This window comes from Electrona antarctica (genome assembly GCF_951216825.1).
Source record: "Electrona antarctica genome assembly, chromosome: 14".
Lineage (NCBI taxonomy): Eukaryota > Metazoa > Chordata > Actinopteri > Myctophiformes > Myctophidae > Electrona > Electrona antarctica.
The window spans coordinates 20,557,520-20,580,872 of record NC_136795.1 but is presented as its reverse complement, the minus strand read 5'-3'; the positions used below and the strand labels follow the sequence as shown (position 1 = coordinate 20,580,872).

The 23,353-nt window shown below is 45.8% G+C and overlaps 1 protein-coding gene and 1 long non-coding RNA gene across 3 annotated transcripts in view; one reads left to right on the top strand and one right to left on the bottom strand.

Annotated features, from left to right (window-relative positions):
* Nucleotides 1–8,739: 8,739 nt before the first annotated feature.
* LOC306937694 lies at nucleotides 8,740–10,666 on the top strand. Its single transcript, XR_013791637.1, has 2 exons — nucleotides 8,740–9,586; nucleotides 9,619–10,666. It is a non-coding gene; the product is annotated as an uncharacterized lncRNA (long non-coding RNA).
* Nucleotides 10,667–11,123: 457 nt separating this feature from the next.
* Nucleotides 11,124–23,353, bottom strand: part of pkn1b (protein kinase N1b) — a 76,142-nt gene continuing 63,912 nt past the window's right edge. For both annotated transcript variants that reach the window (XM_079520538.1, XM_079520537.1), the window contains exons 13-22: nucleotides 21,837–21,928; nucleotides 20,984–21,056; nucleotides 20,328–20,419; nucleotides 19,794–19,970; nucleotides 18,792–18,854; nucleotides 17,178–17,254; nucleotides 15,370–15,512; nucleotides 14,759–14,866; nucleotides 13,355–13,435; nucleotides 11,124–11,414 (exon numbers count right to left, since the gene is read on the bottom strand). In XM_079520538.1, the coding sequence (XP_079376664.1) occupies nucleotides 11,211–11,414; nucleotides 13,355–13,435; nucleotides 14,759–14,866; nucleotides 15,370–15,512; nucleotides 17,178–17,254; nucleotides 18,792–18,854; nucleotides 19,794–19,970; nucleotides 20,328–20,419; nucleotides 20,984–21,056; nucleotides 21,837–21,928 (1,110 nt within the window). In that variant the 3' untranslated portion in view covers nucleotides 11,124–11,210. The remainder of the gene's footprint in view (nucleotides 11,415–13,354; nucleotides 13,436–14,758; nucleotides 14,867–15,369; nucleotides 15,513–17,177; nucleotides 17,255–18,791; nucleotides 18,855–19,793; nucleotides 19,971–20,327; nucleotides 20,420–20,983; nucleotides 21,057–21,836; nucleotides 21,929–23,353) is intronic.

The window sequence follows — 23,353 nt, the reverse complement described above, 5'->3', positions numbered from 1 at the left end:
TTTTATTTTATTTTATTTTTACTTGTATAAGCAAACATGGCAACTCATGATGTTTTCATATATCCAGTTGCTTGGAAAGTGAAAACTTGGCAACCTGGCTGAGTGGCCCTATTGTTTGTTTTGATTGTTTACAGTATTCCACTGTACTGTACTGTACTGTATTCCACTGTACTGTACTGTACTGTATTCCACTGTACTGTACACCACTATATGCCACTGTACTGTACTGTATTCCGCTGTACTGTACTGTACTGTACTGTACTGTACTGTACTGTACTGTACTGTACTGTACTGTACTGTACTGTACTGTACTGTGCTGTGCTGTGCTGTGCTGTACCGTGCTGCGGTGCCCTGTGTATGTGTGTGCGCGCACGTGCGTGTGTGTATGTGTGTGTGTGCAGTGAAAAGGGGAGGTGCCGGGGAATGGGGAAGTTGTGATGTAATTTGCATCACAGCGAAATGTTGCGCAATAACAGTGTGTCTGACAAAAGTAATATTTGTACAGTAAATATGACAGTTACATGGATGCAAAGTAGTGCGTGTTGTCTGGACAGGCATGCTGTTGGTGTAGTGCATGGTGAGATGTGTGCATGTGTGGTTTGGTAGGAGAAGGCAGACAAAGGACAGGGTGTTGCGCTGGCTATTAGTGTGGCAGGATAATCAAAATGTACCATAAGTTCCGTAACTAAAGTTTTCAAAACTTTTTCCTAATTGTAGTAAATAATCAAGTAAAGTTCAAATACCTCAAAATTGTATTGTGTGTGTGTGTTTGGGGGGGTCTCACTCTCAGCTTGCGTCAGATATAACAAAAACACATGCATTTCTTTGGAATTAAAGATGACATACTGTATTTCAGCCTTTGTGTTTTTGATAATAATTTTGAAAGACAATTTAATGTAATTTATAATTCAGCATTTCTTCTGGTCAAGTTGCCCTCTCATCTCCAGGTATACAACAGCAGGGAGAGAAGCACCCTATTAATCAACTAAAATGGCCACTAAAATGGAATAGACATTCCAGACAATTTATAAAAAAATATTTGTCTGGTTGCATTGACTGAAATGAGAATTTATGCGTTAGCTCCTAAATTACATAATCCTTAGCTTTTTTTATTATTTGTTATGCTGCTATAAATGCTCAAATTGCTTCACTTACATTTTCACTTTCTTTGAGAGAACCAGATCCTCTGTCGCTCTCAAAGTCGTATCATGATTGCGAGAGAAAGAAATCTTGCGCACCTACAGTCACCTCTTGCGAGAGTATAAAGTGCTATACCGTAGGAAATAACGAAAGGAAAACGGTGGCTTATCATGCAATTAAAAACCATTGCTGCCAATGAGTGGAGCATGTGAAAACGGTCTCTTTCAGTAATTCCAGCTAATTATTTGCTGGAAAAGTCTCTGTAGAGAAAGCATGACTATATAGTGACGAGTTAGGGCCTCATCTGACCATGCACCACCCATTTAATGCGATGGGATGCATCATGGGATTCCTGTCATATTTCAACACTACTGAGATTTCCAGGGGAAACCATTCCCCGGGACATTTTTGTGTTATCCTTTTTGCCTTAATGTCTGACTGTGCCATGTGCTGTCTACATTTCTGACTATTCAATCAATTAAAAACTGGAATGGGGGAAAAAAAAGAAAAGTGTGAAAAGCGTTGCATTGTGAGCGTGTAGATCTGCTATTTCCACTAGTTTCTAATTTCTCTTTTGGGTAACAGGCTAAAAGGTTTGGGAACCACTGCAGAATGCAGCGTGCATGCTTTGTCTATGTGTTACAGGTCTGGAGGAGTAAGACCCCACAAGCCCAAACCACTCCCCATTGAAATGCTTTGTCTATGTGTTACAGGTCTATAAGGCCCCACAAGCCCAAACCACTCCGCATTGAAATGCTTTGTCTATGTGTTACAGGTCTGGAGGAGTAAGACCCCACAAGCCCAAACCACTCCCCATTGAAATGCTTTGTCTATGGTTTACAGGTCTATAAGGCCCCACAAGCCCAAACCACTCCCCATTGAAATGCTTTGTCTATGGTTTACAGGTCTATAAGGCCCCACAAGCCCAAACTACGCCGCATTGAAATGCAGCTCTGCTATTTCGAAGCCATATAATGTAAATCACGTTTTTTGTCAGTCAGACTGAAAAGTGAAAGTCATGGGATGGCAGCCATATGCAGCCACATGAACCCCAAAATAACGCAGCATTCTTCGCTAAAAGCCCCAGTGTGGTAAATACAGTATGTGCTTATGTAACACTGAGGCCTTATATGATTGTTTGGTCTGGTCGTGATGACATACACACACAGTAGGCAGTACACTCACTGTCCCCTCCTCCCCCAACAAACACATACACACACACACACACACAGACACACACACACACACACACACACACACACACACACACACTTGAGAAGGTATTTTCCCTCCCAATTGAGTCACTATGAGTAGCCAATTATTTTGTACCCGTTTCTCACCTCATTATGCTGATTAAATCAGGCTCACAAGATCTCACAAGATCTACTAGCTCACGATGTGTTGTATACTGTATCTTTTTGTAAGATAATCTTTGGGGCTTTTTGATACACATGAAGTTGACAGGAAACAGGGAGAGAGATGGGGGGAAGACACATTAGACCCTATCTTGTTAGTTGACCGTTTGGTGGAACAAGGCTAATAAGAATACTTACCATATACACACTTGTTGTCTTAAATGAAAATGAGTCTTACTACTCTTTTTCAACGTCTGGCTTTTGAAATTACGTCATATGCAGCCAAGTGTATGGACGTGTATGTTTGTTTAGGGCACTAAACACAACGTCATGTGGCAGCCAAGTTTATAAGTTAAACAAACTAGAGCGCCCGTAGGGCCTCTACAGCGGTGCCTGTTGGGCACTGGCCTACTTGGAACGATGCAAGTAGGAAATGCATGCCCCACCCAGATATTATGTCTGTGTCACTTATACGCCCATATGGAGTTCTTTGTCAGGCATGCTCAAATATGTAGTCTATGCAGACGTCAGAATGACAACCGCGGGTCCGACCGACTCGACACCGGGCCCTGCACTCCCTGTGGTGGTGTGGAACGCGTGTGTCAAATTGGAAGTCGGTGGGGCGAACGGCTCTCGAGTTACGTGGATTACACACGTACGTATTATGTTTGTGTCCCTTTTATGCCCATACAGTATGGAGTTTCTTGTCAGGCATGCCCAAATATAGAGTATTTGGGCATCCAGAGCCCGGGCAGAGGACTTTTTGGGATGGTTCTGGACAACCATTGGTCCGACACCGGCCACTGCACCCCCTGTGGTGGTGTGGAACGTGTGTCGAATTTGTTGAATTTGAAGGTTGTCGAGTTACATGGATTACACAGACAGACGTACAGACAGTACAAATCACACAAAGTACAGTACAATTTTTTTAAATTAAAATAGTCCACCAGTGCTTCCACAATTTAGAAGAGAATCTATACAAACTGTATACAGGGTTAGTCACAGCAGTAATGATGTCATTTTCTGACTCGGTTGCTCTGCATTTTATTTATTTTAGTTTCTTAAAACTTCAGGACAAGTTGGAACCCGACAAACATATGGCTAGCACTGGAGCTTCTTGGAGCTCCTAGCAGCAGACCTCATACTATCATTATATGCCACCTTGAGTTCTCTCATGCTCTCTTGCTTATACCGACACCACAAATGAGAGCAGTATACAAGATGTGCAATATGCCTTAAAAAGTACAGGTACAGAACACGCTGAACTTGCGACACAGTGTATTAGCTTGAGCATACAGCTTTCTACTTTGTCTAAAAATTGATTGATTTATTGATTGATTGATTGATTGATTGATTGATTCTATCATTATTATCATTAACACAGGGGCTGAAGATTGGACATAGTTTCTCAGTGGAGGTGCAGCGTAAGAGTATATGAACTCTGGCCTCCACATCATAAAAGGAGACCTGTCACCTGACCCTCCTCATAATCCACACATAATCCACAACACTCCCGCAGTGAACGTTGTCAATTAATCAATCAATCAATCTTGTTATTGTCACATTACAAGTAACATGGGTGAAATTCTTTTCTGTCCACGCCCATGCAGCAATGCAATTTAAATACTTAGAATTAGAGCATAAAAGAGAAAAGACAAAGTGTATAACAACTAATTACATAATTAATTAAGGGAATGCATCCTATCCTATGCCATGTCAAGAGGCATGAAATGTATGTAAAGGTGAGTCCATTAAGTCCATTAAATAGCACTCACACTGAGTGCACTGTGCAATGCAAACTAATAGGCGAGTGCGCTCCAGTGCGGTATTTCCAAACGCGCCCTAAAACACAGTTCAGTTTAGTCTGTGTGGTGCAAAAGTGCCCCCAATGGGAACCAAGGGGGAGGGGGCAGTGCATGCCAGGGTGCTGCAGCAAAAGCATCACAATAAATGTAATGACTTTATCTATATGTTGCATCTAATTGGCTACTCAAAAATAGCAGATCTACAAGTTCAACACACGTCACTTTGCCGTGCTACGACCTTATACATCTGATATTTTTGAAAATGATACCAGATATTTTTTAAATTTGTATTTATTTACTTATTTTTCAGATGGGGTCACAGCCAATTTCAGGGTCCTTGACATGAAAAGGTTTGAGAACCATTGCCCTAAAGTCTGTAATGGCAGGGCTTAAAGTTCTCAGTCCTGGGGACTGATTTCAGTCCTGAGGATTTCATAGGGGTCATTAATGACATCAGTGCAGATTTGCAAAAAATCATTTTCAGTCTTGGGATTTTTTGGGGCTTTAAGCCCTGTGTAATGGTCTGACACCCCTGCCGTGTTGTCCTCCAGCTAGGCTCGATACTCCCTTTTGGCTCTCCTGATGGTTTGCTGGAGCACTGCCCGAGTGTCCCTCAGATTAGCGGATCTGAAGGCGACATTGCGTGCCCATAGAGCAGTTGTTGGGTCTCGGTATGATTAATCCCTTCCTTCTGAGGGCCACTGTCAGGGATCTGCTTTATCAGGGTGCACACGTCATCCACTGCATACTGCTGGACTCTCCTTAACTCGAGCAGCATCACGCAGCTTCTCCATCTCTTGGTTGAACTGAGCCACAGCTGCCCTGACACTTCCCACATATGAAGACTGATGAATGCTGACCGCAGTCCAGTTCTTGGTGGGTGGAGGGGAGTTGATGGATGTGAAGTTCTGGAGGAGGTGGAAGCGATCTGTAGTGTGTGAGAGCTGCTTCAGCTCAGTGCTTCTCTTCTCTAACTTGGCGATGTCCCCTTGTAGCCCTTTAATGAAGCCTTCGGCCTGTTTCTCCGTTGTTTTGTGCTCCTCTTCAATAAAGCTATTCAGATCAGTGAAGGCTTGCACGCTATCTGCTACGCCTTGGTCCGTCTCTTTCCTGCTGAGCTCAACAGAGTGTTTGACCTCCTGCATTTTCAGTTGTCTCTCCTGGATCATCTGCTGAACTTCAGCCTCTCTCTCTCTCAGCTCAGCCTTCTTTCCTTCACATTCCTCTTCCAGGGATACAATTTGATGTGACTTGTGGTCTGACTCGGTGCAGATCTGACACACACACGTGTGGTCGGTCTTGCAGAACAGCTCCAGAGGTCTGTCGTGTTTCTGACACATGACGTTCTCCAGGTTCTTTACAGGGTCGATCAGTTGGTGGCGTTTTAACGCCGGGACCGTTTGATGACGCTCCAGGTGAGTCTCACAGTAGGAGGTGAGACACACCAGGCAGGACTTCAGGGCTTTGAGCTTGATGTACTCGGTGCAGACGTCGCAGGAGACTTCGTCTGGCTCGGCGGGTTGCATCTGCGACTTCCTGTACAGATTGGCCAACTCGGAAATCAAAGTATTGACGGAGACTTTTGGTCTCTTGACGAATTTCCTTTTACATGTCGGACAAAACCAATGTTCAGCATTGGGTTGATTCCAGCAATGTTTGATGCAGGTTTTGCAGTAGTTGTGTCCACACGCGATGGTGACTGGGTCAGTGAACACACCCAGGCAGATGGAACAGAGCAGCTGTTCTTCAGAGAGAAGCCCGGCAGACGCCATTTCACACACTGAAAACAGAAATGAAAGTCAGGTCATATAGGCACCTATTAGACCTATGTCACCATGACATCACACAGGCTCAGAGATGCCCACGTTAATACAGTTGAAGTTGCGTGTATGTCTGTGGGTACAATATACTGTACAGTGTATATACCCACTGCCCGCCATGTCCTTCTATTTCTATTGTTGTGATCTAGGTTGACCATCTGAATGGTCCCTAGAGTCTCCATCTAAACCAAAGGGGTGAGGATCAGCATGAACAGCGGATATATGCCATCCCTATAGCAGATATGAAAACAAAGATTAACAGACAGACTAACAGCATGCATCTCATATCATTTCGCACATACAGTCGGTCAACTGTACATCGGACGGTTCATCATATCTGGATATCAATATGCTTACAGATGAGTGTTTCCCACTGAGTCAAGCATATAGCATAACAGCAGTACAAATAGAACTTTGGAGTAATTCACTAAATCACAGAGGTGAGGTAACGTCTGCAAAGTAAATGTAGTATTATGAAAACATTAAGGGCAGTATTATGCGTGTCTTAAGTACCAGGTCTTATTACTTAACTTAAGACCTGGAGGCGTGATCAATGCCATTTGGCTATTCTGAGTGGCCAAACAGCATTGACCACGCCTCCAGGTCTTAAGTTAAGTCATAAGACCTGGTACTTAAGACACGCATAATACTGCCCTAAGTGTCCACATTATGCAAGTAAATTAAATGTAAACATTCAATTGTGGGTTAATAAATAGGCCTACATATTAAAGAGGTTATAGTCGGCAATGCATTGCTTCTAAAATCATGCAATTCAACTCATCGTTGTGTGACAGTCTCTCTCTCAATAGAAACCAATGGTCACTCAACTATGAATAGCCAGTTAGCTTGTATTGATACAGAGAGAGAGAGTGGGCTTTACGCACCATAACACACTACTGTATAAAAAAGCAAGATGATTTTTCAACAAGATGTTTGGCGTGGAATGAGTACATTTTAGGCTTCATACAGTATTTGTGGGCTCACTCCAGCGCACAATAGTTCTCTAAATTAAAAATTTCAAATTCAAGTTTGTGTACGGGTCAGATCTTTCTAGGTTCACACAGGTTATCTATGGTTGCTATAGCATTGCTATATTAACAACGCATTCAAACCTGGACTGGATCAGGGAGATTTCTACAGTATACATATACACTGTACATTGCGGGTTGTGTGCTGTGCTCCTAGGTTTAAGTGGTTATAGTGCTGTAGCCTATTTTGTAGCTTAGCTTCCCCCTAAAAGGGTTTGTTGTCGACTGCCAGCTGACTCTGTTTTATAAGCTTTATATTTGTATGTAACGTATCACCCCAAAACACGCTCAGCCCGGGTCAAATTTCGACGACCTCGGAACGGTGGCCGGCAGGTATTCCTAAACGTAACCTCAATAAAACTATGCCTAAATCTAACCTTATTCCTAATCTTAACCTCCGTAAAACTATGCCTAACCCTACATTTATTCCTAATCTTAACCTCAGTAAAACTCTGTGGGCTGTATTTTGCGTGTCTTAAGTACCAGGTCGTATTACTTAACTTAAGACCTGGAGGCGTGATCAATGCCATTTGGCTATTCTGAGTGGCCAAACAGCATTGACCACGCCTCCAGGTCTTAGGTTAAGTCATAAGACCTGGTACTTACTAAGACACGCATAATACTGCCCTATACCTCTTATCTCCATATTTTTACTTTGTCTTTTTTTTCATAAATTAATGCCCTACTTGATCATACTACGTGCATCACACAAAAGCAGATCTCCACACTCAAATAAGCAGATCTACAAGCTCAAAACGTGCTGCTTCGCATAGCATTTTGAGCTTGCAGATCTGCTACTTTTGCTGTTTTTGTAGTAGTAACAGGTTTGGACATATGCGGCTGCACTAATAACTTTGGGGCAGGCCCGTCTAGAGTTTGAATGGACAGGTATCAGTCAAAAGGGAGACATCGAAGAGGAAGGATGGATGGGGAAGGATCAACATATGGAACAGGTTCCGACATACCGGTATATCCATATGGAGATCTAAGGGTTTGAATGAGGTTTGAGGTCAGATGTGGAGTTGCTGGCCAATATTGATGACCAGGGATCTCCATATATGCATGGGCTTAATTGTGACAGCAGGACACATTTACTATGACATCAGGGATCTCCATCCCTGATGATGTCACGAGACCATATACAGTATACAGCATTCCCATATATGGGGATAATGAGTGACTGACGGGAAAGGCACGATTTCATCCCATGTATGGGGATATTGAGTGACTGACACCGACTGGAAAAGCACGATTTCATAGTAAATGCGAACTGCAGTCGAAATAAGAGTTAGCACCTACAATATTCATCATGAAACTAGAATCAGGAGAATGATAAAAGTGAGAGGTAGGCCTACTTCCTTGGTTAACTAGCAGCGTGTACAATAGGCCTACACTCTGTGATGATATGTCCAATGGTTTGAAGATTAACCCCAAATCTAGTCCAGGCACCTTTCCACTCCTCCAGGAACATCTCGGTTTGTAGATACTGTATGGAAACAAAGCTCACAGCAGCGGTTGACCCCATCCCCCAAATAGCCCATTCATCTATCTATAATATAGCATATGTGTGTATTGTACAGATATATACTGTATATGCATGACAAATACTGAAAATAAATAACCTGACCATTTAGGTTCACATCTTTACTGAGTTTTCAAAACATGTCGGCAGCATGAATTGACAAGTGACAGAACAAACACGGGAGGTCAAACCAGAGAGAAAGACATAGGAATCACGGCCCACACAGCTTTTCAAATGAAGCTCTTTAACAGGATGAAACATTGCATGACGCCCCCGAGGATGGCAGGTAGACTGCATGGCAGTACACTCACGGCACACGCAAATGCACACGTCGCAAAACAGCACCTGCGGTTTCACACATGGGGCCCTATTTTCGTCAGTGCTAAACCCCTAATCCCTAAACGTCTTTGCCTTTTTTACTATTTTTGAACACATGGTAGAATAGTTAAAATAGCCGATCTACAAGCTCACAACGTGTTGAGGGATAAGGGGTTCAGCACTGACAAAAATAGGGCCCATCATCTCTCGCTGTCTTTCTGCCCTCCTTCCAAACAAAATAGCCTACCACTTAACTCAATACATGAGCTCCCTCTAGTGGTGTGGGCGAGTGGTGCAAGAAAGCCACTGAGGGGATGTTAAATCCATTGTGCCCGCGGCGAGTGGCACAATGGACGTGCCATCGGAGTTGGCAAACCGCAATGGACGGAATAGGTTCTATGCACACAGAATAACTCTTCCTACTGTACGTCCGGGCCCCTTCCCTACTTCCTTCCTCCACAAGTGTTACCGATGATACTAATTAAGGCTCTGTTCAATTCTGATCAAACAGAGTCAGGGTGCTGCTATTGTGCATGTGGCTCACTGAAAACACTCTCAGAGTGTTACATTGTAGAATCTTAAGGTCCTTAAAATAAAAGTTTTAGAACCACTGTACACTAAATGGAACAGAGCCTTAATCAGTATCATCAGTAACACCTGTAAAGAAAGTAGGGAAGGGGCCCGGAAGTAGGAAGTGCAAAACGAGCCCCTTCTCCCGTCTCGCTAATCACAGGCTGGGTCCTCCTGTCCATAGATATATAAAGGCTAGATGGCTCAAGGCGGAGTCTCTGACGTAGTTCACCCGCCATCTTGCTTCGGGGCTACAGTACAGTACGGTTGAAAATTGAGCAAGTTATGGTTATTTAAAAGTACCCATAGACACAATGTTATGCTGCCCTGAAGTAAGAGTAAGTAAGCCGCCACGTAGCAACGTCGCTCTCCATTGGCCAGAGCGCGGGTGAGCCATCTAGCTTTCTTATATATCTATGCTCCTGTCCACAGGCATTCCCCATAGTGGGGAAAACAAGCAATATGGTTTCTGTCGGGCAGACACCTTTTATCTCCATATTTCAACATTTTATGTTTTCTTCCGTAAATTAATGCCCTACAGTACTTCATCATACACAAGAGTGTCATACAAAAACAAAAGTAGTGAAAATAGCAGCTCTACAAGCCCACAAAAGTGTCGCAAAGTGACACATTGTGACACAAAGTCACTACATTAGTCGCTTTGTTTTATGATAATAAAGGACCCCATTTGGACACATGAGGTTTTCCACCTGACAGCGACGATATGATGACACATTCATGAGACAGGAAACAAAGACTAACGCCTGATTTATGCTCAGCTGCGCGCCAGAGTCTCACACCGAACATACAGTACCAGACGTATATACGCTCAGTTGTGAGCTTGAAGATGCGCTATTCGCGGTGCAAGTATTTTAACCGCTGGTGTTTTTACTCTCCCAGACATTTAGGCAGCAACAAACAAACAAACAGAGACAGGGCAATGATAGGCTTGTGTGCTAGCGTTTGGGAAAACGAGGAATGAGCAGACTGCAGATCACTTCATAACGCAGCATACAACGGCGTACAAATACTGTAGATGGGACTGCTGTCTGAGGTCTTGGTTCATTCCAGTAATGCAGTCACCACAGCCCTGTTAAGTCTATGCAGTGGGAAGCCGGAGAAAGGTCGGATCGCTTAATAAGTCGGATCCCAAAACCCTTCCAAGACCGCCCGTTGGGTCACATGGTCAATCTGTGTTGGTGATCATCATCCCTCCCCTTTCTTCTGGAACCTTTGCCACGCCTCAGCAAAGGATAGCAGATTGTCTCGTACTGTAGCGCACGCAGACATGCTGTTCAATTTCGAATCATTTTTTTCATCAGAAAAACTTGTACAGGTGGTACAACGTTTGGGCCACAATGGACCTTCATCAGGTGATGGACAATTGTGTCCGAAAGTCCGAAAGTGTTTTTTAAAGTAAACACTTGGGAGAAATGCTGTTTTTGACTGTGTCAGCACCAGCGACGAACTGGATGTGCACAACCCACTTTCTGAACAGCCCTCCCCCTACCACACGATCGGTGTGGCTTTTTAAAAAGTCTCCCCCCCCCCCCCCTCCAGCCAGATCATAGTCTTGGTAGGATGGGGGTAAGGGGGGCAGGGGCTCCGACATCCCCCCACCGTCCCCCGTCCCGCCTGACCTGCGGCACCCACTAGCAGAGTTCAGAGACGTAGTCGAAGTCCTTGAAGCAGTCCTGGTCCTTGCGGGAGAGCGAGCGGCGCTCGCGGGGCGGCGTGAGGGCGGGCCGCTCGGCCGTGAACTCCTCGTCGAAGTTGCTCACGTCCTCCTTGCTGCTGACGGTGGGGACGAACGGTGGCGGCAGCTTCCTCTGGAGGAGCGCCTCCCAGTCCATGGTCTGAAAGGAGAGACACAGGACCAGCCAGTGTTTAATAAAAAGAGGTGCATATTGTAAACTGAAATGTAAAGCATGTTTTTCATGACTGTATGGCACTCTGAATAACAAGATTATAAAAAAATAATAAAAAAAATAAAAATAAAAAAGTAGCATATCCACAAGCTCGAAATGCGGCGTGGAGTGCATTTTGAGCTTGACGACCTGCTAGTTTTGCCATTTTTGTCTCCACCAGGCCGAAGGCATGGGGAGAGAGTGTGTTTTGCACTTCCGTCTGTGTGTCCGTCTGTGTGTGTGTGTGTGTGCGTCCGTCCGTCTGTTACCAGCTAATCTCCGGCACCGTTAACCCTGTCGGTGACAAATTTGAACGCACACTCCCTGGATGCCAATGATGAACCTGTTATAGCACCACCAGGTTTTGAAAAACACATTTATTTATATTACTCCTCCATATTCTGTCCAAAAATCCCGCAAATCATTACACACTATCTCTATAGTCATGTGTTCAAGACAAGATATTTCATATTCCATCCTAATTGGCTAACATTGGCTTTCAAAGTTTGCAGGATTGGCCCGTTTTGAACAAAAAGCCTCAAATCATGAACGCAGCATGCAATTTATGTGAAATCTTTCACAGACTTTTCTACTAGGCTGAGGCATATAGTATATATATATAGTTTAAATTGATATAGTTATAGTCCTGAAAACAGTTTTGGAATTATATCAATACAAACTAGATAAGCCCTCGGGGCACAGGTCTCCACCAGGGCAGGTCAGGGATTTTTGTACAGAATCTGGAGGAGTAAAACATACTCTCTCCCCATGCCTTCGGCCTGGTGGAGACAATAATAGAGCTCCGAAGTCTGACGTCACTTTCAGTAGAGGGTGTCAATCTCCAGGTTCATGTATTTGTTTATTTGCATTGAGATCCCCAAACGGCGATTTTAGGTCGCTTCATATAAGAACTGTGTTTGAAAAATAAACCGACCACCTCGGCGTTTCTGTCAGGGGAGTGGCTGTGCGTCGTTAATGATGTCCATTCATATTTGATACAGCCAGTTTCTAGAGAAAATTGAATTAATGTGACCGCAAAAGCCTTGAAACTACATATGAATGCAATGTCGCTGAGCATATACGTCACGCCCAGCTGTCAACATATTGCGTTCCTGAGATTCCTTGTTGACGTAAGCTCAGCTGGTGGTGACTCGACTCGTACTAACCACGATACATTATATATCAATAAAATAAAAATAAAAATAAACGTAATTAACGTTCAGTTTCTGTTGTGCGACAGGCTGCGGGCAGAAGCAGCCTACCCGGAAATGTAGTCTCTGGGTTGTTTGGCTCGTTTCTAACGCTTATTTTGTTACTCTTTGGGTATATTTGGACATTTCCACCTTCAGTCGATGCTTCATATCCATATGAGTGAAAAGGCCGGGGTGATCGGTTTATTTTTCAAACACAGTTCTTATATGAGGCGATCTAAAATCCCCCTATGGAGAGTACAATGCTTATAAAAACATACATGAACCATGGCGCTCACTGCCCTCTACTGGTAGTAGAGGGCAGTGACGTCAGGACTTCGGTGCTCTATAATGATCAATAATAAAAATAGGTGAATATCCAGCGAGATAAGAGATTCGGGATAGGGCCACAAGTGTTGAGGGCAAAAAAAGAGGGGACCAATCACATGATATTATTTAACCACTTAATAGCTACGTACAGTACTATATACAGTACTTTGTTGACCGGGGTCTCACAGGGGTCTTGGCCCCCTGGTTTCCCCCTCTATGCCTAGGACCCTATCTTCGTACAAGCCTTACCCCTTATCCCTAAACTTCTTTGACTTTTTTTTTTACTATTTTGAAAAACATTTTAAAATAATTCAAATAGACGATCTACGTCGACATGTTGTGAGCTTGTAGATCGGTAGAGACTCTCACCCTGAAGAATGGTTGTTTCTTCACATCCTCAGCGTCTTTCTCTCCAGAGCCCAGACGCCGTTCAGGATTCCTTCTCAGCAGCTACGAAACAAACAACAACTGATGGAACCCTTCTCATGCACTGCACCACAATGATATAGTATCAACGTACGTTACCCTAAATTTAGGAAAAAGGGTCATGTGAAGACGTCTACATTTCCTGGAGGAGTAGACAGTCGGTTCTCAAAGTGAGGTGTGGGGACCTCTAGGGGTCCTTGGGGGGGTTCCAGGGGGTCCCAAGCTACAGTAAATGACTGCGAGTGAGGAACCAAATGAACCCTTACAGCTCTCAACTCAACAATGTTGCCCAGGCCAGGTGTGAGTGTGGTGGTGGGTGTGTTTAAGGTCTCACCCAGGCCAGGTGTGAGTGTGGTGGTGGGTGTGTGTTTAGAAGGTCTCACCCAGGCAGGTGTGAGTGTGGTGGGTGTGTTTAAGGTCTCACCCAGGCCAGGTGTGAGTGTGGTGGTGGTGGGTGTGTTTAAGGTCTCACCCAGGCCAGGTGTGAGTGTGGTGGTGGTGGGTGTGTTTAAGGTCTCACCCAGGCCAGGTGTGAGTGTGGTGGTGGTGGGTGTGTTTAAGGTCTCACCCAGGCCAGGTGTGAGTGTGGTGGTGGTGGGTGTGTTTAAGGTCTCACCCAGGCCAGGTGTGAGTGTGGTGGTGGTGGGTGTGTTTAAGGTCTCACCCAGGCCAGGTGTGAGTGTGGTGGTGGTGGGTGTGTTTAAGGTCTCACCCAGGCCAGGTGTGAGTGTGGTGGTGGTGGGTGTGTTTAAGGTCTCACCCAGGCCAGGTGTGAGTGTGGTGGTGGTGGGTGTGTTTAAGGTCTCACCCAGGCCAGGTGTGAGTGTGGTGGTGGTGGGTGTGTTTAAGGTCTCACCCAGGCCAGGTGTGAGTGTGGTGGTGGTGGGTGTGTTTAAGGTCTCACCCAGGCCAGGTGTGAGTGTGGTGGTGGTGGGTGTGTTTAAGGTCTCACCCAGGCCAGGTGTGAGTGTGGTGGTGGTGGGTGTGTTTAAGGTCTCACCCAGGCCAGGTGTGAGTGTGGTGGTGGTGGGTGTGTTTAAGGTCTCACCCAGGCCAGGTGTGAGTGTGGTGGTGGTGGGTGTGTTTAAGGTCTCACCCAGGCCAGGTGTGAGTGTGGTGGGTGTGTTTAAGGTCTCACCCAGGCCAGGTGTGAGTGTGGTGGTGGTGGGTGTGTTTAAGGTCTCACCCAGGCCAGGTGTGAGTGTGGTGGTGGTGGGTGTGTTTAAGGTCTCACCCAGGCCAGGTGTGAGTGTGGTGGTGGTTGTGTGTGTGTGTGTGTGTGTGTGTGTGTGTGTGTGTGTGTGTGTGTGTGTGTGTGTGTGTGTGTGTGTGTTTAGAAGGTCTCACCCGTCTCATGATGCCGATGGCCTCTGTGGACAGGAAGCGAGGGTAGCGCACCTCGTCGTTCACTATGCTGTCAAACACCTCCTCCTCATCGTCGCCTGGGAACGGAGACTGAGACAAACGCACCACGCAGTGTTACTTTCGTCGACTAAAACAAGTTTTTGTCTTTTAGTTGTACAGTATGTGGATCTCTTCTCCACTAGTCCCTCCCTAACATTTTAGTCTAGTTGCTGACAAAATAGTTAATATATTTAGTCTTAGTTTTAGTCATCATAGCTTACCAGGAAAAAAAAGGTAGTCAAAGAACATAATTATTTTTGAGGGGCGATAACCCCTCCTAGGTCCAGCTTTTGGTGTGTGTAACCCAAATGTTGTCCTTACAAAAACAATAAATGCCATTGACGATGAATGGACAATATTGAGTGTTTGTGTAAACACAAAAATTGCGTAACACAAACATTTATGACGAAGGTGAGGACGCAAATTGTGATTGGCCAGAATGAGATGATGTATGATGATGTACGATGATAATACACTTCAAACGGGTGTGATTTTTTTTCATAGTTTTACTCGACGAAATCAATCTTGTGGGTCCATGTCTGCGTCCTCCTCACCTCTCCCACCAGCATCTCGTAGATGAGGACGCCCAGGCCCCACCAGTCCACCGCTCTGGTGTAAGACGTGTCCGTCAGCACCTCAGGAGCCAGGAACTCTGGGGTCCCACAGAACGTGCTGGTCCTGTCCCCGTAACCCATGCCTGAAGGGTGGAGAGAGCAAGGTTATGATGTTAGTTAACTGACATAAAAAAGGCTTTACTTATTATCATTTTTGAGGGGCGCTAACCCCTCCTATGCCCAGCTTTGAGGGTTTGTGTAAACGCAAACATTGAAGACGAAGGTGAGGACGCAAATTGTGATTGGCCGGCGTGATATTTGTGATGATTTGATTGGTTGAGCACGGAATGTGATGTATGGTGATGTATGATGATAAGAGCGCCCCTCACTTCACACTTTTAACACTGACGTACGGGAGGTTCCGCAAGCGATGCACCGCGGGGGGGCCTCCAGCAGGGGGGGCCTCACTCGCCCAAAGCTATAGCCAACACTCTGCAATAGAACTTGGTTGGTCACCCATTTTACATTTGAGATCAGCCCGGGGAGTGGCATAATCGCTTATCCAGCGTTGCCCGTCTTTGGGAGGTCCACGTGCTTCAATGTTCTGTTCTGCTCTGTTGCTACCAATCCGGAGCATGGATTTATGGGCTATTTTCCAAATTGCAGAGGGGGGGCGGCATATTAAGCAACATAGAAGATGGTCTTATAGGCTACACTGTAATGAAAGGGCGGAGAGGGGGGGGTGGAGGAGGTGAAGAGAGCAAGGGGTGAGAACAGAGAGGGAGATGCAGAGGAAGCGAGTATTCGCTAAAGGTCCTTTCAAACGGGCAGTGATTTAACGCGCACACGCCCGCGACTCACCACACCTGGATTCTGTTTAGCTTTTTTTATACGCTTGCATTGTCGCACTCCTCTTGAGCAGACCTGTCGTTGATCCAGGCGACAAAGTCTGCGTTCATCGCTGCCCGTTTGAAAGGACCTTAATTCAGTGCTTCTCCAAGGGTGGTCCGGGGATCGCCCAGGGGTCCTTGGAAGGGGTGCCAGAGGGTCCCCAGGGGTCCTTGGAAGGGGGTGCCAGGGGGTCCCCAGGGGTCCTTGGAAGGGGTGCCAGGGGGTCCCCAGGGGTCCTTGGAAGGGGTGCCAGGGGGTCCCCAGGGGTCCTTGGAAGGGGGTGCCAGGGGGTCCCCAGGGGTCCTTGGAAGGGGTGCCAGGGGGTCCCCAGGGGTCCTTGGAAGGGGTGCCAGGGGGTCCCCAGGGGTCCTTGGAAGGGGGTGCCAGGGGGTCCCCAGGGGTCCTTGGAAGGGGTGCCAGAGGGTCCCCAGGGGTCCTTGGAAGGGGGTGCCAGGGGGTCCCCAGGGGTCCTTGGAAGGGGTGCCAGGGGGTCCCCAGGGGTCCTTGGAAGGGGTGCCAGAGGGTCCCCAGGGGTCCTTGGAAGGGGGTGCCAGGGGGTCCCCAGGGGTCCTTGGAAGGGGGTGCCAGGGGGTCCCCATGGGTCCTTGGAAGGGGGTGCCAGGGGGTCCCCAGGGGTCCTTGGAAGGGGGTGCCAGGGGGTCCCCAGGGGTCCTTGGAAGGGGTGCCAGAGGGTCCCCAGGGGTCCTTGGAAGGGGGTGCCAGGGGGTCCCCAGGGGTCCTTGGAAGGGGGTGCCAGGGGGTCCCCATGGGTCCTTGGAAGGGGGTGCCAGGGGGTCCCCAGGGGTCCTTGGAAGGGGTGCCAGGGGGTCCCCAGGGGTCCTTGGAAGGGGTGCCAGGGGGTCCCCAGGAAAATGAGGAACACTAGTTCTATGCGAAGATGACAATCAGTAAATCACCTTCTTTACACAGCCCGAAATCTGCAATCTTCACAAAGCCCTCAGTGTCAAGCAACAGGTTGTCCAACTTCAGGTCCCTGAGAGAGAGAGAGAGAGAGAGAGAGAGAGAGAGAGAGGTGGGGGGGGGGCATTGGTGGAAAGTAAATAAGGATTTACTCGAGTACTGTACTGTACTGTACTGTACTGTACTGTACTGTACTGTACAATTTTGACATACAGTATATTTTTGAGTGGTGCAAACCACTCCAACAACCAGCTTTGTCTGTATGTTTGTGTACCTGTGTACGTGTCCGTGTACCTGTGTACGTGTCCGTGCAAAGGTGAGCATGGTTACTATGGTTAGTGTGTGACGTCACTGACATAGCTGATCAGACTATATAAGACCTTGAACCACTCAGTTCACACGGGTGTGATTTTTGAGTGGTGCAAACCACTCCAACAACTGGCTTTGTACCCGTGTACCCGTCCGTGTTTGTTCGTACCAAAAAAACGAGCATGGTTGCTATGGTTAGCAACCAAAAAAACGAGCATGGTTACTCTCACTGACATCACAGATATCACGTCAGAGTGAATCAATCTCTATATAATCAATCTTTATAGTTGATGATATATAAGACCTTGCACCACCACAAAGTTCACACGGGTGTGATCTTTTTTACTATAATTGAGTTTATCAATTTCTTGATATTTTATGCTTCTACATCTCAGAGGCAAATATTATACTTTTATTTGTAGTTACTACTTTGCAGATTTATATTAGTAATACAGCGCACGTATTAAAGGTGCAATCCTAACATTTTTGTGTGTGGAATAAAAACATTATTTACACCACATGACCTGACGAAGATGTGACTGATACATCGAAACGTTGTCGCTTTTTTACTTGCACCCTGATAATAAAATAAGGGCTTAAACTGTCTGAGTTGCTCCAGTGCCTCCTTTTCTCCTGTAACCTGTCCTGCCTCTGAGATGCACCAGACTGGCCTGCCATAGGCTAGAGGAGCGGCTGGAACTCCCTTCTGATTATTTAAACCAATCTGTTGTGCTGTGTTCAAATATAGTTTGTGTTTGTGGTTGGTTTCCCTCCTTCCTCCACCCCTGTGGTGAGGGTGGGCGAAATCCCTGTGGTCGTGTAGGACCTCTACTGGTTTAAAAGTGCTATTACATGAAGCTGAAAAAGCACAAATTATTTATTCAGTCAAAACTGGTCTCTGTAGTAGATCAGCAGTAGAAATGTTGGCGGCACTTGCGCGGGGAACCCGGTTCACCTCCGAGTATGACAAATAACCTATGGACTGCAACTTTAACTGATAAATGATGACATATTAGTACAGGTTAAAAATACCCTTTAACAGCTGCCTCATTAAAGTGATGAACACATTAATGCATTAATAATTACATTATCGTGAACTGGACCATTCTGCAGCATACTGTAATGAGTACTTTGATGTCAATACTTTTGTATATAAAAAAAACAGCAACTGCTGCTTTTTGTGACAATGTAGTATGATCAACTAAGGACATCAATTTACAAAAACATAATAATAAATAAAAAGTTAGACTACGGAGATAAGATATTTCGGATATTTTGAATACAGGACTTAAGTTACTCACCGATACACTATCTTGTGGTCATGAAGGAACTGCAGACCCAGGACCACACAGGCTGAGTAGAACCTGACATGAAACACACATGCACACATTTAATATCTTTATTTGCATTTATTTGCATTACAAGGAATACGGGTACAGTCAGGAAGCATCGCCTTCTCCATATATGGCGACTGCCAATTATCACAGACACTGAACAGAATTTAGCCTTTGTCTTAGCTCTCGGCTTGGGAATTCCTGCAATCTGCAGGCCCCTCACATGCTGATTTATAATATGGACATTACCGAGGCTTCCAAATATGAACACAGGTAGTTTACATTTGTAGCCAAGCTGTATAAGCATCCTTAAGACACTGGTACTTAAGCACCTTGGCAGGCACGAACGCACGCACGCACGCACGCACGCACGCACGCACGCACGCACGCACGCACGCACGCACGCACGGCTGAAGTGCCCTTGAGCAAGGCACTGAACCCCCAACTGCTCCAGTGCTGCTGTGGTTGTACTGGTCAGCTCCCAGGTTTTAATGTGTTTGTCTGTCTGTGTGTCTCTATCTTAGAGTATATATTAAAAGAGACGGAACCGGATTTCTCCTCCCATCCACTTGCATTAAGTTGCTCAAAAGCGCATGAGGCGATTTTACTCCTCCTTCCGGGTAGGAACATAGTGCATTCTGGGATGGATTGGGCCAAACACATGAACGCGCTGGCTGTTGACTATCATTGCACGCGTTCACGTATGAAACAGCGTTCACGTGTCATCATGAACGTGCGCAATGATAGTCAACGGACCAGCTCTGGCCCAGTGCTGCAATACCAAATTCGGCCACTATGTTCATTTCGCCTCAGGGTTTCCTCCGGGTGCCGTCTCTATTAATATATACTCTAAAATCTCTATGTGCAGGGCGTTGCTGAAAATGAGCACTTGTGCTCAGCTACTACCCTGGGTAAATACAGGATATAAAAAATATATATAAAAAAACACACACACACACACACACTCACACGGAGCGCGGCTCGGTGAAGACGTCGGTGTGGATGTGCATCATGAGGTCGCCGCCGGCCGTGTACTCCATGACGAAGCACACGTGCTCCGGCGTCTGGAAACACGCAAACAGGTTGACCAGGAACGGGTGGCGGGAGATGTTCACCGTCTCAAAGATCCTCTTCTCACACATCAGACTGAACACAGAGAGAGAGAGAGAGAGGGGGGGGGGGGTGCAGGGGTAGATAAAGGAGAGATGTGGTTATACATTAGAACAGTGGGGTCCAGACATGATACTGATTATTATGATGCAGTATTATTACAGTATTAGCGACTCTGTGCGGTTCTTAATGTAACACATTACTACATTATTACATTAAATCCTTTATTAGGTTTTGCGCTCATTATGTTATTACATTATGAGCTTTTATAAAATGTTTAGTTTGTTACATCATGAACCATTATTACATTATGAGTTGCTACAACATGCTTCCATATAGAATGACGTGATAATCGGCGCGTTGTGTTGAGTGAGCAAACCCGGTGAGTTTTACCTGTCGACTTCATCTCGCGCCACAATGTCTCCCTTCTTCAGGGCCTTGATGGCATACATACTGCCCGAGCGCTTGTACTCCGACAGCAACACCTGTCACACCGTAACACAGACCAATAATGTGTTACTGTAGTTTTAATCACAGCATTTATCAATTTTATCATGTCAGTATGATAAAATACTACTAACCCTATCCCTAACCGCACACGAAGCAACTGAGTCGGAGTAATGAGATGTCGGAGTTATAATAATAATAATGGATTGCATTTTATAGCGCTTTTCTATGCACTAAATGGTTACTCAAGGCGCCCCTTTGTTCATACATTGGAAGGTGAAGCGGCGAACAGTCGACGCCAGCGTCCTCACTTCACATTCACACACTTCGACACTTCAACATGTAGCTAGACAGGAGGAGCCGGGATTCGAACCGCCGACCCATGGATCATTGGACCACCTGCTCTACCTCCTGAGCCACAGCCGCCCATAATTATAGGCATTATAGGCAGTCCCCCCTACTGAGCTGAAGCTATCGTGACAATGACATGCTGAGTTTCTATGCCGGTGATGCACAGAAAGACAGCATGTACAGTATTAGCCTGGTAACGTGGTAATTAAACCATTACAGTTGGTGTGAAGTTTTTGTTAACAGTACTGTACCTTTCCAAAGTGTCCCCTTCCCAGCACCGCCATCAGTTTGAAGTCCTGCAAGCACACTGGACCCTGGCTCAGCCTGACACACGCACGCACACGCACACGCACAAACACACACATACACACACACAATCAATCAAAATCATTCAACATTTTCCAACCATTTTTAGATACAATAGTAGATGTACTACAACTTGCAGTGTGGCACAAAGTATAAAATATGGACAAAAAGCTTAAGATTGAGACGCTATAATTATTATCTAGTTTAGCTGGGGACGCCCCTGGAAACCCACCCCAAGGACCCCTAGGGGTCCCCGAACCCCACTTTGAGAACCAATGCAGTAGCCTACAGTACAGGAAGGGGACATTTTTTGGTCCTTCCGTTTTGTCCCCCTGGTGCAGTGCAGTCACAGTTTTATGAAGTAAAGGGAGACATATTGACTAGCGGCTAGCCTTTTGTTTGCACACAGAGTTAAGCCCCGATTTATGTTCTCTCGTACATCGGCGTCGCGTTGCATTGTGTGAGCTTGTAAGTCTATTGTTTTATGCTGCTGTGCATGAGGTTAAGCATAAATGGGGCTTTAATGAACCCAAGAGTAAAATGAACACTGACTGGCGTTGTGAGCGTGTGTTACGAAACAGCTAGGCCAGCTTATAAGAACATATTGAGTGTGGGTGTGCTGCTGGACTCACACTGTGCAGGCCATATTGTGCACTCAGGTGTGGGTGTGTGTGTGTGTGTGTGTGTGTGTGTGTGTGTGTGTGTGTGTGTGTGTGTGTGTGTGTGTGTGTGTGTGTGTGACGTGTGTGTGTGTGTGTGTGTGTGTGTGTGTGTGTGTGTGTGTGTGTGTTTCGGCACCTGCGTGTGGAGTTCTTGGAGAGCGATCTGGCTGGCCGCTGGCTGTCAGGGACATCCGGAGGTGACAAGGGCTCCGTCGCCGGCATCTGTTCCTGTGACACGCCCGTGCAGAGAGAGAGAGAGAGAGAGAGAGAGAGAGAGAGAGAGAGAGAGAGAGAGAGAGCGCAATGATTGCAAGATTAATAAAACCTACAGAACCAGTGGTTAGGAAGTAGTACATTCAGAATGTGACGATACAGTAAAGATACCAAAGCATTGACACTAAACGTAAAAGTACTCATAATGCAGAATGGTCCATTAATCATCTTATTGTATTGTAACAGGGTTATACAAATACATTAATGTGTTCCACACCTGGAATGACCACTTCACCACTTTTCAACTTATCTTCATATAATTGGTCCTAACTAATGTTCATGATAATATACCACAATTGTTTTATGTTCAGTATGTCTCATAGGAGGGCTGTGGTCAGTTCATCATCGTTAAACAGATTTCTTGCTTTAAACAAGATATATTTTTTTAAATATTTAGATTTTTATTATCGTGAGAATGATGGCTTCCATTATCGCATTGCAACTTTTCAGGAATAGAAAGCCTGCAGTTTCTATTAGCTTGGATTCCCCATCGATGATGTCACTGGTCTCTGAACTGCCCACAGGCCTACTATGATACAGACCGAGTAGAAAAAAATGTGGCATTTTATCATGAACATTAGTGAGGACTAATTATATGAAGGTAGGTTGAAAAGTGAAGCGGTCGTTTAAAATTGAAAGGACCACTTCACGCATCATTTAAAGTTTAAATGATGTGGCTGATTGTAATGGCTGTGCTGCTGTGTAGCTCAATCACTTCATATATGTTTTCTTTTCATAATCAAAAAAGTCGATGGCGTGGAGGGGTGTTATCACAGTCCGCCATGCCACGAATCCTGTGTTACTGTTAATTACTAATCTCTAACAAAAATGATCAAAGTAAATTAATCCCCCTAAATCCCCTCCAATGTGTTGTCCACACCATCTGCCACAAGCTCCTCCATCTCTCCAGGGCTGATTCTTTAACTCTGAGAGGGTGCAAATGGAACCCAACGGACCCGTAAGGGGCAAAATAGAACCGTACGGGTCCGTTTGGTTCCGTTTTGCACCCTCACGGAGTTCAGTGAAACACTCGGTTCTGGCAGGGTGGCATGGAGCGCGGCCAGCAGACACACACAGCTCTCTGTGGTTCACACAGTGGGGGACAGTTTTCACACTCTCGGGAGTTAAATCGACACTTTTTTAAAATTGTTTGCTGTGTATACAACCCAATCTGTCTCCCCTGTTTCACTGCTTCCCTCATCCTCTCTTTCCCATTACCCCCCTCTCTCTCTCTCTGTCCGTCCGTCCGTCCGTCCGTCAATCTGTCCGTCCTACACGTGCGTGCGTCCGATGTACTGTATGTACTGTACTGTACTGTATGTCTGTCTGTCTCTCCCTCCTGCTCTCCAGCTCTCTCTTTCTGTGCGCGCGTGCGTGTGT